At 35.1% G+C, this 16,558-nt stretch overlaps 2 protein-coding genes across 4 annotated transcripts; one reads left to right on the top strand and one right to left on the bottom strand.

Moving 5' to 3' along the window:
- Positions 1-1,917: 1,917 nt before the first annotated feature.
- LOC113689553 (B3 domain-containing protein REM14-like) lies at positions 1,918-5,386 on the bottom strand. Its single transcript, XM_027207313.2, has 8 exons — positions 5,309-5,386; positions 4,848-5,139; positions 4,594-4,733; positions 4,007-4,232; positions 3,155-3,273; positions 2,667-3,074; positions 2,344-2,575; positions 1,918-1,937 (listed from the first exon to the last, which is right to left on the bottom strand). The coding sequence occupies exons 1-8, from the start codon at positions 5,384-5,386 to the stop codon at positions 1,918-1,920; spliced, it is 1,515 nt and encodes a 504-aa protein (XP_027063114.2).
- A 6,326-nt stretch (positions 5,387-11,712) lies between these two features.
- On the top strand, positions 11,713-16,558 carry LOC140006657 (phosphatidylglycerophosphate phosphatase 1, chloroplastic/mitochondrial-like). 3 transcript variants are annotated; one of them, XR_011814391.1, is made up of 6 exons: positions 11,713-12,647; positions 12,732-12,809; positions 12,999-13,072; positions 13,166-13,273; positions 13,638-15,233; positions 16,187-16,558. XR_011814391.1 is itself a non-coding variant. In XM_072048960.1 (5 exons), exons 1-5 carry the CDS (start codon positions 12,011-12,013, stop codon positions 16,298-16,300), a joined length of 1,011 nt encoding a protein of 336 aa, XP_071905061.1. In that variant the 5' UTR covers positions 11,722-12,010; the 3' UTR covers positions 16,301-16,558. The 3 variants fall into 3 exon arrangements, 2 of the variants coding, with proteins under 2 accessions (XP_071905062.1, XP_071905061.1); XM_072048960.1 differs by lacking the exon at positions 13,638-15,233 and having other exon boundaries at positions 11,722-12,647; XM_072048961.1 differs by lacking the exons at positions 13,638-15,233; positions 16,187-16,558 and having other exon boundaries at positions 11,721-12,647; positions 13,147-13,273.

The following is a 16,558-nucleotide window of genomic DNA, read 5'->3' as shown; positions in this document are numbered from 1 at the left end:
TTGGTCTGTCTTTCCATCATCAACCTTACCTCTAAACTTTGTTTTGGCAGTTCTAGAGCCCCTTATCCATTCTGATGTAATATATGCTGCATGAATTCTTTGTATCATTGTCTAAAACTTGCTACTGAGAATTGTGCTCGCTTGCTTGGAAGCTGATACGATCATCGAGATAGAGCACCTCTAACTGGATAACTGGGTAACATTCTGCAACTAGATAACAGTGCATGAGACTACCGGACCAATAATCAATTTTAGAACGAAACCAAATAGACGCAGCTGATTTGTAGAGTAAGTCTTTGAATATACTAACATTGGCAGCTTGGCCAAATGCTGCCCTCACACCAGCACAAGGAGATGATCGACTTGTCCACTTTCAACTTTCAGTCGGGGACATCAGTGGCATGTCCTCATGTATCTGCCGTTGCAGCGTACATCAAGAGTGTTCATCCCACTTGGTCGCCATCGGCAATCATGTCTGCAATGATAACTACAGGTAAGGCTTTGGCTTTCTATAGCTTTAGGAAAGGTTCCAGCTACTTAAAGACTAGGCTACAAGTGCTATTGCTAATTGGTCATTTGTTGTCTGTTTGATGTCAAAAATATTCTTCAAATACAGCTACACCATGATCAATGGTGGAGCTAACTATGTTGCCGAATTTGGGTACGGGGCGGGTAAGATCAGTCCTCTGGATTCATTAACTCCAGGCTTGGTCTATGAATTGGACAGTCCAGATTTTCTGCAAGCTCTTTGTGGTGAAGGTTACGGGACAAAATACCTGGAGCTGATCACCGGGGATAATAGGACATGCACCCCTGGTTTTAACAAATCTATCTCGGACCTGAATTACCCGTCATTTACTGTCTTTGCACCAAAGAACACCTGGGTTTCTGAAAGTTTGTCAAGAAACGTGACTAATGTAGGTAGTCCGACCTCCACTTACGGAGTCACCATTGACGCTCCTACAGGTTTTGTGATCCAAGTGGAACCATCAATCTTGTCTTTCCAAACACTAGGAGTAGGGGAGTCCCAATGCTTCAAGGTGACTAATAATGACATCGTTTCGGGTTCTCTGATTTGGAGTGACGGAGCTAACAGAGTCAGGAGTCCCTTTGTTGTTCACAGCATTCTTGATAGGCGATAGCTGTCAAGAATAGGGTGCTAATGTTGTCATTTAGTAGTAAATACCAAAATAAACTATGCCCTGCATTTAGATAGGGTGCTAATGTTGTCATTTAGCAGTAAATTACTACACCCTAGATTTAGATACTTGTCCAAATTAATTACACTTTCTCAAAGAGCTAACACCTGAAACTAAACTCTGTGAACGAGTGCCCTTTGGGTCTATTGGCTAAATCGTAATACATGAATTGATATATCATCCACCATATATCTTTTTAAATAAGTTGCTATCTTTTCATGCCTTTTAGTCCCCTGATGAATTACTTTCTTCTTAGGAATGTACTGCAGAAGCATAGTATTCTAAGTACTGTGCTCTATACCGAAACTTTCTGAACTTCTTGTACCACGAAAGGCAAAGTTATAGAAATTTTCCATGATGACTTTTAGAATTCATTTTACACATTATTTTACTTTTGCTGATGACGGTTATCAGAAGCCAGTACCATGCATTCCTCATAATTTTTTTTTTTTTTTGTGTTTTGTCTTCTACATGTTTAATACGATAATAAGAAAAAAATCACGTCTCTTTCTCCATCTAAATTATTCGTCCGGTGGAACGGAAAAGCACGGTTAAGAGCGGGGGTACAAGCGAGTTTAATTAAGTCAAAAACTCTAGCACATAACATTTTCTTAAAAGAAGAAATCAGAAAAGAAAGCACAGAGTTTCAGAAATTGAACAGTGCCAATAATGTACTTGAAGTTGGAATCCTGAATCTATTTGGGGTGGACTGTCCTCTTCATATTTCAGGAAAGTTACCTGCAAATCACATCAGTTTCAGAAAGATCAACGATTAAGCTAACACACATCAAGAGAAGCATAAAACTTGATTGAAGAATGTAAAATTAATTCACAAAATTCACACGCAAAACCACTGAAGCAGGATGAGATCATTTGCATGATAATGTGCTGATTTGCTTTCAGTAGTCGTACTTGTATTGCTCAACTATAGTAAACTTGTGAGTTTTAAAAGTCTAATTCACTAACTTTATTCCTCTTTGTTCTTCTAAATTTATATAATTGGATATCCCAGCAATCACTGAAGAGTACTATACACCTGAATATTCAAATCAAGGTGCATGATAAATAAAGGAATCAAAATAGCATACACGATACAAGGTTAACCAACAAAGCGTAGGGTTGGTGGAATGCATGCATTACTCACAATGGAAATTCATAACAGGTCTCTTTCCTTTCTTGATGATCTCAAACTTGAACCTGTCTCCTACTTTAAGGCCATTTGCTTTGGAGAAATAACCCCATCCGCGTGAGATCGCAACTCCATTTGCCCTATGCTCGAATTTTACTTTCCACAGCCTTTGTTTCTCATCTTTGATGATCATATCTCCCTTCATCTCAGTTAAACCATTCCGCCTTGCAAACTTCATTGGTAGACGCTACAGGGCAAATCATCTTAGAAATCCCAAGAGTTACTGAAAGCTTGTTACATAAATGGACTATGACAGTTTAAGAAGTTCCAATGCTTACCAGTACGTATTTTTTGAGGTTGTAAGGCTTAATGGTGGAGACAAAAGAAGTATGATCGTCATTTTCGGGCTCAGAAGAAGCCTCAAGTCTCTTGGCTTTGTTTTTGCTATTCGTCTTCATGAATGAAGGTGGCTGAGGCTGAGGCTGAGGCTGATCATCTTTTGTCAAGTCTGCAAGGAAGTTAATAATAGGTGTTTTTCCATTTTCCACAAGCTCAAACTTGCAAGCGTCTCCTTCTTTGAGGCCATTTGCAGTAAAGAACTCGTCCAATCCATGACAAAAGATGTAAACTCGCCTGCCTCTTGCCTTGAGTTCTACATGCCATACCCTCTTCTTCGGATCTCTGAGGATCAAGTCGCAGCTTCTGTCGCTTAAGTTATTTGATCTTGCAAACTCCATTGGAAAATACTGCATCGGATTTTCCAAAGAGGTTGCAAATTAAGGTACAATGTGCCATAATAGTTGAGTGACGAGATAAGAAGGCTTACCAAGATACGACGCTTGATGCAGTGAGGCTCAATTGTTGATATAAACTGAGGACTACCAGGTTCTTTATCATATAAAGACAGCTTGTGTCCTGATTTTCGAGTTGACAACCCCTCTTTGGCTGCATGAGTAAAAAGAGTTCAGGATAGAACTCATTTACAACACACAACTTGATTGCAAAAAATTACTGTTTGACTTGATTTTCCATAGCTAGTCAATATCATCATAGAGAACTCTCAAAACTCTCGAGCATTCTATCTAGCTAGTGTCTCTGCTATACATTGATGCATGGTCTAAAATCCTGAAGCGTCCCTCCTTTACAAGGAATGGACTTGACTATGAAGTATGGAGTGCTGCATTGGAAAACTCAATTATTTCATCTTGACTGAAAAAATGATGATCAATATGACTAGTAGATATACGGCATCCTCAGGTGCTTCATCAGTGAAAACAGGATAATGAGGGTGAGCAGACCATTTGGTGCACTTCTATATTATCTTGCATGTTCTTCCTAGATGCTCGTTGGTGAAAAAGATCAATTACGAGTAGTAATTACTTGAACTATTATAAAGTCTCCATCTTCTATTCACTTCCTCATGCATGATAAACGACTTTTTTAAGCTCAACGCTTAAAAAAACCATGCCTTGTCCACTACTATTCGCCAGAAACACTTTCTGATACATCAATGTCATACCAAAATATATCTAATCTATCATATGATATACTACAAATAAAAAAGTTTTAGTGCTGGACGTCAAAGATTACTTTTCCACTGGTATTGGTGCGAGGAGGGAATTCCCATGCACCCTGAACATTTGAAGGTCAACAAATGTTTTAGAGGGCAGAGACTTGCCATAAAAATTGAAGACTGGCGTCTCTCCATTCCTGATCAGCTCTAACATGAATTCATCTCCCTCCTTCATCTCTTGAGCTTTGAGGAAACTTTTGCATCCACATTTAATCACTGCACGACGAGGCTCCAAATTTAGCTTTACAGTCCATAGAATTTCCCTCTGATCTCTAAGCATCATGTTGCATTTGCGGAGACCATTCGCCCTCACAAAATCCATAGGAATGTGCTGAAATCAAAACTAAGACAAGGTAATTTCTACAAATATGGATAGCAGTTGATGCTAATTGCCTGTAGGAGCTGTTTTGTGGGCGATAAAACAGAGAACTTCATGTATTTTTCATGGAGCATATCCCTGGATTATGAGCTGTCACGGCTTATTGACCAATTTAACTTGATCACAAGATTTTTGCATAGCTATTTTCTTTGTATAAAAGCATGCTGATCAATATATTATGACAAAGTTCCTTGTTTATTTTCCAGAGTATAGATAATATGTTATGATTAATGAGCCAAAAAGAAAACAACATAGATCTACAGACATAGAGCTCATATATATCAAAAGAAAAACCGAGAGAAATCACATTTACCAATCGATGATAGAGAAGGGTACTTGGCTTGACGGTAGAGATAAAATACGGACAGCAAATCTGATCAGTAGAATCAGATTCCTCTTGATCATCAGACTGTTCCAACTTAACTTTCTTGCTTCTTGGAATCTCTTCAGCTTCTTCAGAAGAACATTGATCACATTTCATTTGTATCCATCAACTAACATGTGCATGCAGAAATGACAAACGCATATTCATGTGCAAGCATAAAGTGGGGGGGAAAAAAATCTAACCTGCAGCTTTAGATTTCTCGGAACCTCCTTTTCCATCATCATCAATAGATGGAAATTGCCTCTCACAATGACTAGGATCAAAAACCAAAACCTCGAACACCATATTTTCTTCATGTTCGAACACTACAAAATCTCCCACATGCAACTCGTTTTCCACAGCAAATGCTCTCCAGCCTTCTCTCAGAAACTGGTCACTAATTTTAACCCTCCATTCCTCATCACCCCTTCGTAATACTGCCTGGTTTTGAGGTATCTTTCCATCTAAATACTTCAAGAAAGAATCTGGAATTTTCTGCAAATTAAAAAGCAACCAAAGAAAAAATTTACTGGGCTCAGTTGTCCTGAACTTGATTCGTAGTGCTAGCACATTTTCTAGATGTAAAGCTGGACTGACAAATATAAATGACATGCATAAACCGATAAACCTGGACTTAATTCGAAGACCAAAGAGAAAAACTCACGACACCATCTTCGAAGCCTGGAAGGATAGGCTTGAAGAAGTGAGGCTTCTCTGGTGGGATTTTGTTTCTCATGGCCATGACCAAACTCCACACTGGTAAGACCTTGTCTAGCTGATAACGAAGCTGGAATGAGAATCTGTAACGTTATTCTGGACAATTTGACCTTCTTCGGTATTGTAATAAACGTGTATATATTGGCATTTATTATCATAAGTTGGGCAGAAGCATGTCATATCATGGCCTGAAATCAATTTCTGCTGCTTTCCTTCAAGTCTCATGACAGGAGCAGCCAGCTTCAAAGTCTTAATGACACAACCAAAAGTCTTCATGCATTTTGGCGAGTTACCATAAAAGTGTAGTAATTCCAATTTATTGAGTTGATAGACTAATCATCTGGTTAACTTTTTGAAACAGCTCGAATTGCAATGCATCTCTACTTAACAAAAAGGGCAAATTACACTTTATCCCCTTTTGGTTTAGTTTTTTTTTACATAACTCCCCTATAGTTTCAAAAGCTATACATAACTCCTTCATGATTTGGATTAAAGTGTCAAAGTGACGGAATTGATCATTTGTAACGGAGTCACCTAAAATGTCAAAAATATCCTTATATAAAGTTGAAAATTATTTATTAACCAAGGGGGATTATGTGTATATTTTAAAAATCATAAGGTGCTTATATGGTAAAGTATTAGACCATATGGTGAAATACACAAATCATACTGGTTAGTGTGTCATGTATTTATAAGGGTAATTTCGACATTTTTAAAAATTCGGTTACAAATGACTATTTCTGTTACTTTAACACTTTAATTCAAACCATGAGGAAGTTATATATAGTTTATGAAACCATAGGAGGGTTCTAAAAAAAAAATCACAGGGGGATAAAGTGTAATTTGCCCTAACAATAACTATCACCAAACTTGTTTCATTGGCTTTCAACATTGCCAAATTTAAACTTTTCAACACTTGTAAAAAATTTGCCAAAATCTAGTGTATAGGTATATAAATATACGCATAATACAACTTAATTTAACATAAGATCTTTATTTAGTTTTATTTACAAAAACATTCCACGGTTTTTCTTAAAGAATTAGAACCATATCTATTGAAATCCCTCATCTGTGCATTTCTTCGGGTTACATGATTAATTTCAAGTACATGGTGTTGTACATCTATAGAACGTCAAGCAAGCACGATGCACTCAAAGTTAGAGGCCATTTGAATTGATATTTTATGGGGTTTTTATACAAAAAAAAAAGTGTTATAATGATTTAATATATATGAGATAATTAGAGGGAAAGTCCGCGCTAAGCGTGGGAGTTTTGACCTATGTGATAAAATATTTATTCAAATAAATTCATAAAAAAGATAGTATAATTAGAATTTCATGGTAATTGGTTTAATTGAATCAGTTGAAGTGCATGAAATTATAAGTAAATTGGCCAAATCAACAAACTTATAAAGGAAAACAAATTTATAAGTAAAAGAAATAGGATTGTAGTAGATAATCACAGCATATCACAACAACAATAGCAAAAATATCATTACCTTTGTTACTACACCATTATAACACAATTATAGCCATATCCAATCAACAATTAACATGCATAAACTATAGGATCAGATTTAGATCCTACTTTGGTCATGAAATTGCAGTTAATAGATAATTTTTAGTCACAAATTTAACCACTTGCAACCACAACATCAGATTTTGGAAAACAAATTTATAAGGAAAACAATTGTGTAAGTAAAAGAAATAGGATTGTAGTAGATAATCACACCATACAACAATAACAATAGCAAAAATGTCATTACCTTTGTTACTACACCATTATAACACAATCATAGCCATATCCAATCAACAATTAACATGCATAAACTATAAGATCAGATTTAGATCGTACCTTAGTCATGAAATTGCAGTCAATAGATAATCTTTAGTCGCAGTTTAACCACTTGCAACCATAAACATTAGTTTTGAAAATATAGTTAGAAACTATAAAAAGGTTCCTATGGATGTTCATATGCATGTATCATGTATTCCATAATGAAATTTTCATATTTACACAATAGCTATTGAGAAAATATTACAGTAGAAAACGCACAGTTTTTATTATGTCAGTTAAAATTCAAAACTCAAGTAAGAGAGGAAGTAAATAAGCATACCTGTCTAAACACCCACAACAAAAGATTGAGCACATGTACTTTAAGCAACATTTTTCAGTATTAAAAGCCTCCATTATTGTCAAGTTGAAGAGCACTACAATTACATTTGTAACGGATTGAAAATATGAACCAAAACCAATCATATTCATTATTAAGTACTTCCTAAACCAATCATCTTTAGCATTAAGACCCTTTATTATTGTAGCTATAAAAGCTACCCAACAATTATAAAAGAAGATGAAGAGTGTTGTAATTACATTTGTAAATGGTTTAAACACCACTTAAAAGTTTTATAATCACGTGGAATATAAAACCAATTGCAAATGGGATGACACAATAGTCAAACCCAACTCAACTATACATTATAATGTTGCACATTTGGCTTAATCACTTGTATTTGATTTTTTCGTTACCTAAATTATCCCCAAAGATGACAGATGAAAATTTTTCAACAGTCACCTACAAACTCCTTTATATATATATAAGACTAGGGGGGAAAAGCTTGCACGACGCGTGGGAGTTTAGTGCCTATAATTAAAGATGATTAATAATTATTATTTGGTATTTTATAGTATAAGAATTGAAGTATGACAATTTTAATATATGATATTAAACAGAAAAATCATAAGTTACATATTGAGTTAAAAAATATACTAATATGCAATGAAACAGAATTATAAGCTATGATCAACTACTTTGCACCTAACCTAATAAAATAAAAGACCTACTTATATCTGCTCATGCACTCTATGGATATTAAAATCTGTTGTTTAGTTTGAATTTGATCTTAATATAAGGGCAGTCCATCACATTATCTTGTCATATAAGTGAGATTTGAACAATTAGCATATTTGAAGAAAATTATTGCTAGTGGAATTTCGGTTCTTGCAAGCCAAATTCTTGAATTTATATTGATTCCAAGAACATATCATCATGAGACCTCCACATTCACCGATCAATCAATTATGATTTATTGTATAATTTAGAACATTAGTAAAGCATCTCCTTCTCGATAGGGATTACAATCACTAAATATCAGTTTTTGATCTAGTTGCAAAGATATACAACAACTAACATGCTAATTTAGAGGAATAACCACATCAAATAAAGTATTAAAACATCTTAGACCACTCAATTCAAGAAAACAATTAAAAGTAATGAAGTACATACTTTAGATTTGTAGCCAAATAGTTCTAAGTAGATAGCTAAACCTATTGGCAAATCAAATGAAATGAAAGATTTGCCTAAATGGAATCATCAATAAAATAGCAAACAATTTGAAAATTATCATAACTAATAGTTAAAACAACAAAAGTAGATACAATCTGCATATGGAAAAATTTATGATGATAAACTTACTTTAAATCACAAATAATAATTAACAAATGTGATCTCCTCCCTATCATGCCTATCTAACATGGACAATTGAATTAAAACACTAAAAAATTATCGCACATACAACCATCAAGATTACAGATTTTTTACAACCAAAAAGTAGATTGGTTAAAGAAAACATACCTATTGAGATTTCTTACAACCAAAAAGTAGATTGGCTAAAGAAAATATACCTATTGAGAAAGGTGTTGCAAAATGAGTAGCTAATGTAGCAACATACGAATTTAATAGGCTACATGATTGTGGTGGAAAAAAGTTGTAAGTAAATGAAATGAATTTGAACAGATGGAGGTAACGGCCAAGAAAGCAAACTTCTCTACTAATTAGCAGTAATTGTGTCTTAATATCTATATAGCATAAGTTTGCAAATAACTGATGAGAAATGCTTTAGGAAATTAAGAGACTTGATGTTAATACAATTAAATGATTAGAAGGGCTTTTATGTAATTTCACTAAAACACAAGCTGAATTTAGTTATACCTACTGTTCAATCGGATATCTGTCACCCCTAGCTTTAAATGTCTAAAAGGACATCTAAGTAATTACAACAAAACTAAATTAGCTATAATGACTTGTATTCAATACTCCAATTGCACTTCAAATACTTTTACATTCCCAAAATAGCCCTACCCTTACGGTTGAAATCCAAAGAACATCTTTACTCTAAACTCATTCTTATATAGTATAAGGATATGGAACATCTTTACTCTAAACTCATTCTTATATAGTATAAGGATATAAGAAACGGTGATTAAAAAATGTATTCACGAAAAATATAAATATTTTTTTGAAGAAAAATAACAATCCAAACAAGGCCATTGTCCTAATAAAATTTTTCTTCTTAAATATTAATTCTTCTTTGGTAAAGGAAACTTTTTCACATGCCACTCATCAAACAAATCAATGATACCGTACCATCCTCTAATCAGTCAATTCATTGGATTGAAAACACCGTGGTTTTCACTATTTTGTGCAGCTTCAAGGTGACATTCCGTTGATTAGAAGAAATGCACAAAGTCGTGTGCCTACTAAAACAAAAGAAACGTTTTCACCCCAGGGAGAACGCGACACGATTTCTCCCCGATTAACAGGACTGAGACATTTAACCCTAAATGACTACAAAAAAAAATACAAAACAAAATGATTAAGAAATAATGAAAGTGTAAATTTGTCAATTCAACTGTTTGATTTTGGCTTTTTAATATTGATGGTGCCTCCTATTTTTAAACCATAACAGGGTTATGTGAATTTGGTTTGGCATCAACCTCTTTTTTTTTTTTGGAGGGGGGGGAGGGGTTGGCATCAACCTTAAACATTCAAAACCAATAATTATAGAGAAAACAATTTAAGTTTGAATTCATTTGCTACACTTGTGCTATATACCATCGCTGCTTTATTGCATACAATAGTCCTTTTTTTTAAAAAAAATTAAGAGACTCTAAACTTTATAAGGAAAAAGGGAAAAAAGAAAGAGTTCAAGAGTCGAATTGATCAGCTAATTAATCTTTGCTTACTAGGTTAGATCGTGGAGACCTAAAATAGATAGGGATAATTTCAGAAACCTCCCCTGAGGTTTCATGAAATATCACCTAGTTGCCTTGAGGTTTTCAAAATCTCATTTAGCATCTCTTGAATTGACATTTTGGTAACATTGTCACCCTTCTAACCAAAAGTAATATTAAAAAATTCATGTTTGAAGAGAGAGATTATTTTAGTGCCTTTAATACCCTTAGGCTATAGAAAAATGAACATTTTACAAACCAAGGAAAAAAAGTACTAAATTGGAACTATCTTAAAAGTGAGGAGATGAAAATTGATAAGATTTTATGTTACAACCACTAATCATTTCTATAGTAGAGAGAGACAGTAAAAGCAAATATTTGTTTAAACCATTTCTATAAATAAAACCCTCCATAGCATTAAAGGCAATTAGTATGTAAAAATCATACATTTGAGCCAAAAAAACTCAGCAATAGATGAAATTCAACTTCAATATCATACAGAGAATTTACTCAAAATAGACCGACATTTTTATGGGTATGAAATATGAAAATTTATTATAAAAAACTCAGAATTTGAAAAATTGCAGTTCGGAGTTTTAGTTACTTTATTTCTCTACATGAATAGGAACAAATAACTAAATAAATAAATAAAGTTGTGAAACACAAAAAAAGGGGAAAAAAAGAACCTGCAGTTATTTTTCTCCAAATGTACTGAATATTTCATTGATTAAATCCTATATTTCATTGACATTTAGAGAAAGAAAAACAAGTTTAGAAAATTTAAATATGAGGGTATTATTGACAATTCATCACCTTTGATATTAGCATATGGTCCTACTATCACTTCAAACTCAAGGGTGCTAAGTAAGATTTTGAAAAGTTCAGAAGAGCTAGGTGATATTTCATGAAACTTTAAGGGAGGTTTCTGAAATTATCCCAAATAGATATCTTTATTCTAAGAGAACATTGGATAAATGTGTTTACATAGCTGCATTCCAGTCAAAATAATGCAAGGTCTTCTCCACTTTTTTGTTGAATGTAAGATTAGTTGTTTTTATTCATTTTAAAAATCTATTTAAATAATTAATTTATGAATAACTCTTTACTCTATGGCATGTTAAATTTTTACTGGAAACTTTTTTTTTTTTAAGGAAATGGTTTTATGACATGAGGTTGAAGCACCTAAGTAGGCCCAAATCTAAACAAGTGCAAACCATGTTATAAAGCCCGTCAGCTGCCATGGTGATAACAGTCGACCAGTCCCAACTAAGGAAACTCATCAGAAGACGCTAACTTCAACTTCTCTCTCTCATTTCTTTTCCTGGTTGGATAATCAGGCCCGAGAGCAAATCTCACCCAAAAGGAAATACAGGCCGGACTATAAAGACAACCGGATTTCATCACTTATCAGAAAGTTTCATCACCCCATCAAGAACGTCGCCTATGGTTGGCACAGAACCTGCTGCACTGACCCAGCATCAATTCATTCCAGTATCATGCTTCTGTGGCTTAGGCCAGCATTGGATTTTATTAGCCGAATCTCCGCTGGAAAAATTAAAAATCCAATCTCCAATCGCGACATTTTAAACCATATTTGATCTTAAATTAATCAGAAAAACAGTAGTATTGGTTGAACATGCAAACAACCTCGGCTACTCCATGGAACACTTGCTATTATCCCATCCCTAAACGTTTCTACCTTCAAAATCTCCATTTTTCGAGCAATGCTTCTTCCCTCTCTTCCCCAGAAACGTTATTCACCAGGACCCCTCTGACACTTACAGCAACAAACAGTTGCAGCAAAGAACAGGAAAGGAGAAAAAGCCCAAAAAACCCCCAGTACCCATGTCAGAAAAAAACCTCATTTTCACAAGGTTTTTACTCTTCCATTGAAACTCAGAGAACCCAGAAAAGAGAATATCTAGAAACACCATATAGTGATTTAGAGATCCACTCGGGTATTTTTACAAACATGTGGTGGGTAGATTTGAAAGCTGCATTAGGGCAGAGAATTAACATGGAGGGTATTGCTTCTTCTGTTGGGATTGTGGCTAAAGATAAGCATTTGGTTATCCCGCATGTTGCGATACCTGATATTAGGTACATTGATTGGGCTGAGCTGAAGAGAAGAGGGTTTAAAGGTGTAGTCTTTGATAAGGATAACACAATTACTGCTCCTTACTCTTTGAGCTTGTGGCCACCTCTTGAATCATCTGTAGAACAGTGTAAATCTCTTTTTGGCAACAATATTGCTGTCTTTAGCAACTCCGCTGGTAAATTTGATCTGACTCGCAAGTGTTCATGTTTTGTATGTTTTGTTACAAGTATCTGATTTTTACTTCTTGTTTCGATTTTAGGACTTCATGAGTATGATCCTGATGGTAAAAAAGCTAGGGCCCTTGAAGGTGCAATTGGCATTAAAGTAATTAGGCATAGTAAGTTTTGTTCTTCATTTCTAAGATTATAATGCAACTTGATGGCGTACTATTTTAAATATGAAGATGATTTGATTCTATTAGGATTAAATTGATTGTCAATTAAAGTAATTAATTTGATAGAACTAAATTCTGAAATGTTGGATGGATTGTCATTGTTTATTCGCTTCTTTGTTGGTTAAACTCTAGAGACGAAGAAGCCAGCTGGAACAGCGGAGGAGATTGAAAGGCAATTTAACTGTGAATCCTCAAGACTTATAATGGTAGTATAAACTTGTTAAAGTAGAGAATCTTCAAGTATTTGTTTTTCTTGCTCTGTTACATAAGTAATATACAGGTGGCTGTGGCTGTGGCAGGTGGGTGACCGACCCTTCACAGATATTGTCTATGGTAATAGAAATGGTTTTCTCACTATTTTGACTGAACCATTGAGCCTTGCAGAAGAACCTTTCATTGTGCGGCAGGTTGGTGTACTATCAGTTTTTATAATGTTGATTCTTTATCTAATGCAACTGATATTTCTCTTGATTCTTTTATATATGTATGGTGTAAAAATGTGAGACTGGCATCTCGATAATGGAGCACATTTTCTATTTTACTAGTTTTTTGTTCTCTTCTTTTTTCCCTTTTGGTTTCAATTTTGGCTTGATGGATATGATGCATTACCTAAATATCTATAATTGAATCTACTCTTATGAATTCCTTGGCCATAGTAGGCATACGGTTGATCTGAATGTTCATATAATTTTGTCTTTCACCAGGATAATGTTTATGCTGTATATTATAGTTTTTTGTGTATGCCTGAGAATTTGGAGTCGAACAATTCAGGGCTAGTTTGCTACAAATGGGAAATTTGACGTATCAAACCTACCCAAGACCTGCCGTCCGTGATACTGGGATTTGGTTAATTCTCTTTTGTATCATACAGGAGTTTGAACACTGTGTTAAGATGGAATCGATGTTACTTTCTTCTTTTCTTTTTTTGCTTATATTTCCTTTTGTTTTTTGCTTCTCTTGTTTTCCTTTGCTCACTTCCCACTGCAATCGCAAATATGCTGCTGGCTAGGCTTCAGACACAACCTCCACCAGAGTCAGAGCCACTCAACAAGATGACAAACCGCACACAAACTTTACATGCATAGACTCCTTTTGATGTGCAGAGCATGGTTTGAACCTCAAAAACCCAAAATAGTCCGAAACAACCCTTTCACCATTAAATGTTCATTGATCTTCCAAACCAACACTCAATTTGGGCCCAAACTCGAGATATAATTAGTCAGAAAACCAACACTCGATTGAAAGTACTAGTCCATTTTCTATCCATACCCACATTGGCCAAAATTTTCTAAGATTACTGCAGATAATGGTCCGAAATACATAGTCTAGTAGCTAACTTGGGAGGAAGGAAATGAAAAGAAAAGAAAGGTTTTGAAAGGATAATAAAGTTTTTCCATTGTTTGGGAGCAAAAATGGGAAGGAAAAGAAAAGATTTGGAAAGATTTCATCTCCCTTCACGTAAAGGAAAACTTTCCATCCAAAATTGGTCAGAAAGGGAAGGAAAGTGCGGAGGTCTTAAGTAAATTTTCAAATATGACAAAACTACCCTTAAAATCCTGATACAAAAAATTTTAATCCCCGATGAGTCCCCCCACTACAAAACCCTCACCAAAGCACCTCCTTTCACTTTTATAGAAAGGGCATATTTGTAAAGTAACTTGTTTGAATATCTTTTCTTTTCATTTGTATTCAACTCCTAAACAAAAGAAAACTACTTACCTTCTTTTCTTTCTTAAAACTCTCGAACAACTTCAATAGAAACTTGGATCCTTTTCCATCCTTTCTTTTCTTTTCTAACTTATCCTTTCTCTTCTTTTCTTTTCTATTCTAAACTCCCAAACTAGCTATAGGTTGAAGAAAAGGGAAAGATTTTTAGATCCCATATAAGGTGGCCAAAGAGGCACATTTTTTGCACTCCTGTTGCTGGAGTTAGATGCTGTCAGACCCATTTGATTATTGTGATCTCTCTGCTCCACCATGTTTATTGATTATTTGGGAGAGAGGTGGAGGGGGATGGGGAAGTGGAGAGTGTGATAGAGTGGGTTGAGGTAGTGAAGCTGATGGAGAAGTTGATACGAGTGATTATCTTCTGTTTGACTGAATTTCTATCTTCATAAGTCCACATAAAATCAACATTTTTGACATACTTGGTAATGGGTCTAAGAGATTGAAATACCGGAAAGTGGGGAATGATAAATTCTGCGATGAATTATGCCAGAATTAAGCTTTATTTCAAGACTGGAAGTAGAAGACCTGAATCACTCTCATGTTACAAGGCTTTGTTCGGTTGAGTCAGAGTGGTCTTGCAATCACTAATCTTGGCTGATTGTATCTTTGTTTAGCTCTTTATGGAGTAGGTCAAGTTGGGTGAGTTGCGATAAACTCCCTCCATATGTGAATACTTCAAGTTTCTTGGACCCTGTCAAATTCAATGTCTAGTTCCTGGAGTAGCCCGCTCATAGATGATTTGTGTGTGTGTGTGTGAGAGAGAGAGAGAGAGGTGGGTAGGGGGGGGGTTAGTCCATTTGTTTATTAATTTCTCGGCATCCTTACCTCATTTATTTTCTCTTGTCAGTAGCTTACGGAATAAGGAGAGATGATTAAATGTCTTTTGCTAGTTATCAAGGATTGCTAAGTTTCTGAATTAAATATGTGCTTTAACAATTCTGAAGGTCTACAACTCTCTACTTTAGTGCCCTGCTCCATGAATTCCCTTGTATACTGGAGCCAGCATTAGTTTAGAGGACCATCTTATTTGCTGTTGTCCAAGTTTTGCATATTGGAGCCGGCATTACCTTATAGGACCATCTTATCTGTTGGCGTCCAAGTTTTGAGATTTAACTTCTTTTCCCTGTGCCGCTCCCTTACTGTTGTTCTCAATTCTAACCTAGAAAACCCGAGGGTGAGGGAATGTGATGGTAATTTGATAAAGCACATGACCAGCTACATTTTACCGAATGTACTTATAAAATTTTTCTAGTAAAATAATTTTGTTGTAACTCCTTAAGTTTTAGGTGTGTGCATTTTGATACTCCTTAGATGCGATATATCCTGAGCCCTATCAGTGAATTGCTTCCCATGTATATAGCTGAGAATCTGAGCTTATTTTCCATTTTACCATACCGATAAGACTAGTCCCAACAAAATGCCATGATTTCTATAAACTGAACGCCTAGTTCTGGATTGCTTATTTCCTGATGATATTAATCTGTTGCCAAGAATGGAGAGGCCATATGATACAAAATGATCAAGAGTTGATTGATTCTTTGAATAACATCTGCTTCCTGCCCTTCTCCTAATGATGGGCAAAATGTTTGCAGGTCAGGAAACTTGAGGTAGCCCTCGTTCACCGATGGTCTAGTGGGGAGTTGAAGTTATCAAACCATCGTCTTCTTCCATATCCTCAGCAATGTGTGAAAGATCAGCCACTCTGAAATATGTTTTGGTAGTCAGTATATCAACTATTCTTGTATCGATCAACCGAACCTTTTTCCTAGTTTTTACCTTCGTGGTTATTTATGAAAGCCACTCAAGCAAATATATTATTGAATCAAATCCACAAATTTTGACAGTGACTGTAGCAAATTTGAAATTAGCAATAGGAAAATACTTGCCATATACAACCCCTTCTGAAGGTGTAGACGTCCACCCTATTGGCAGGGGTTTAAAGATCTATTTGCATCTCCAAGGAA

The sequence above is a fragment of the Coffea arabica genome, chromosome 5e, assembly GCF_036785885.1.
Source record: "Coffea arabica cultivar ET-39 chromosome 5e, Coffea Arabica ET-39 HiFi, whole genome shotgun sequence".
NCBI classification, from domain to species: Eukaryota; Viridiplantae; Streptophyta; class Magnoliopsida; order Gentianales; family Rubiaceae; genus Coffea; species Coffea arabica.
Note: the sequence above shows the minus strand (reverse complement) of the source record. Positions and strands in the feature narration are given on the sequence as shown.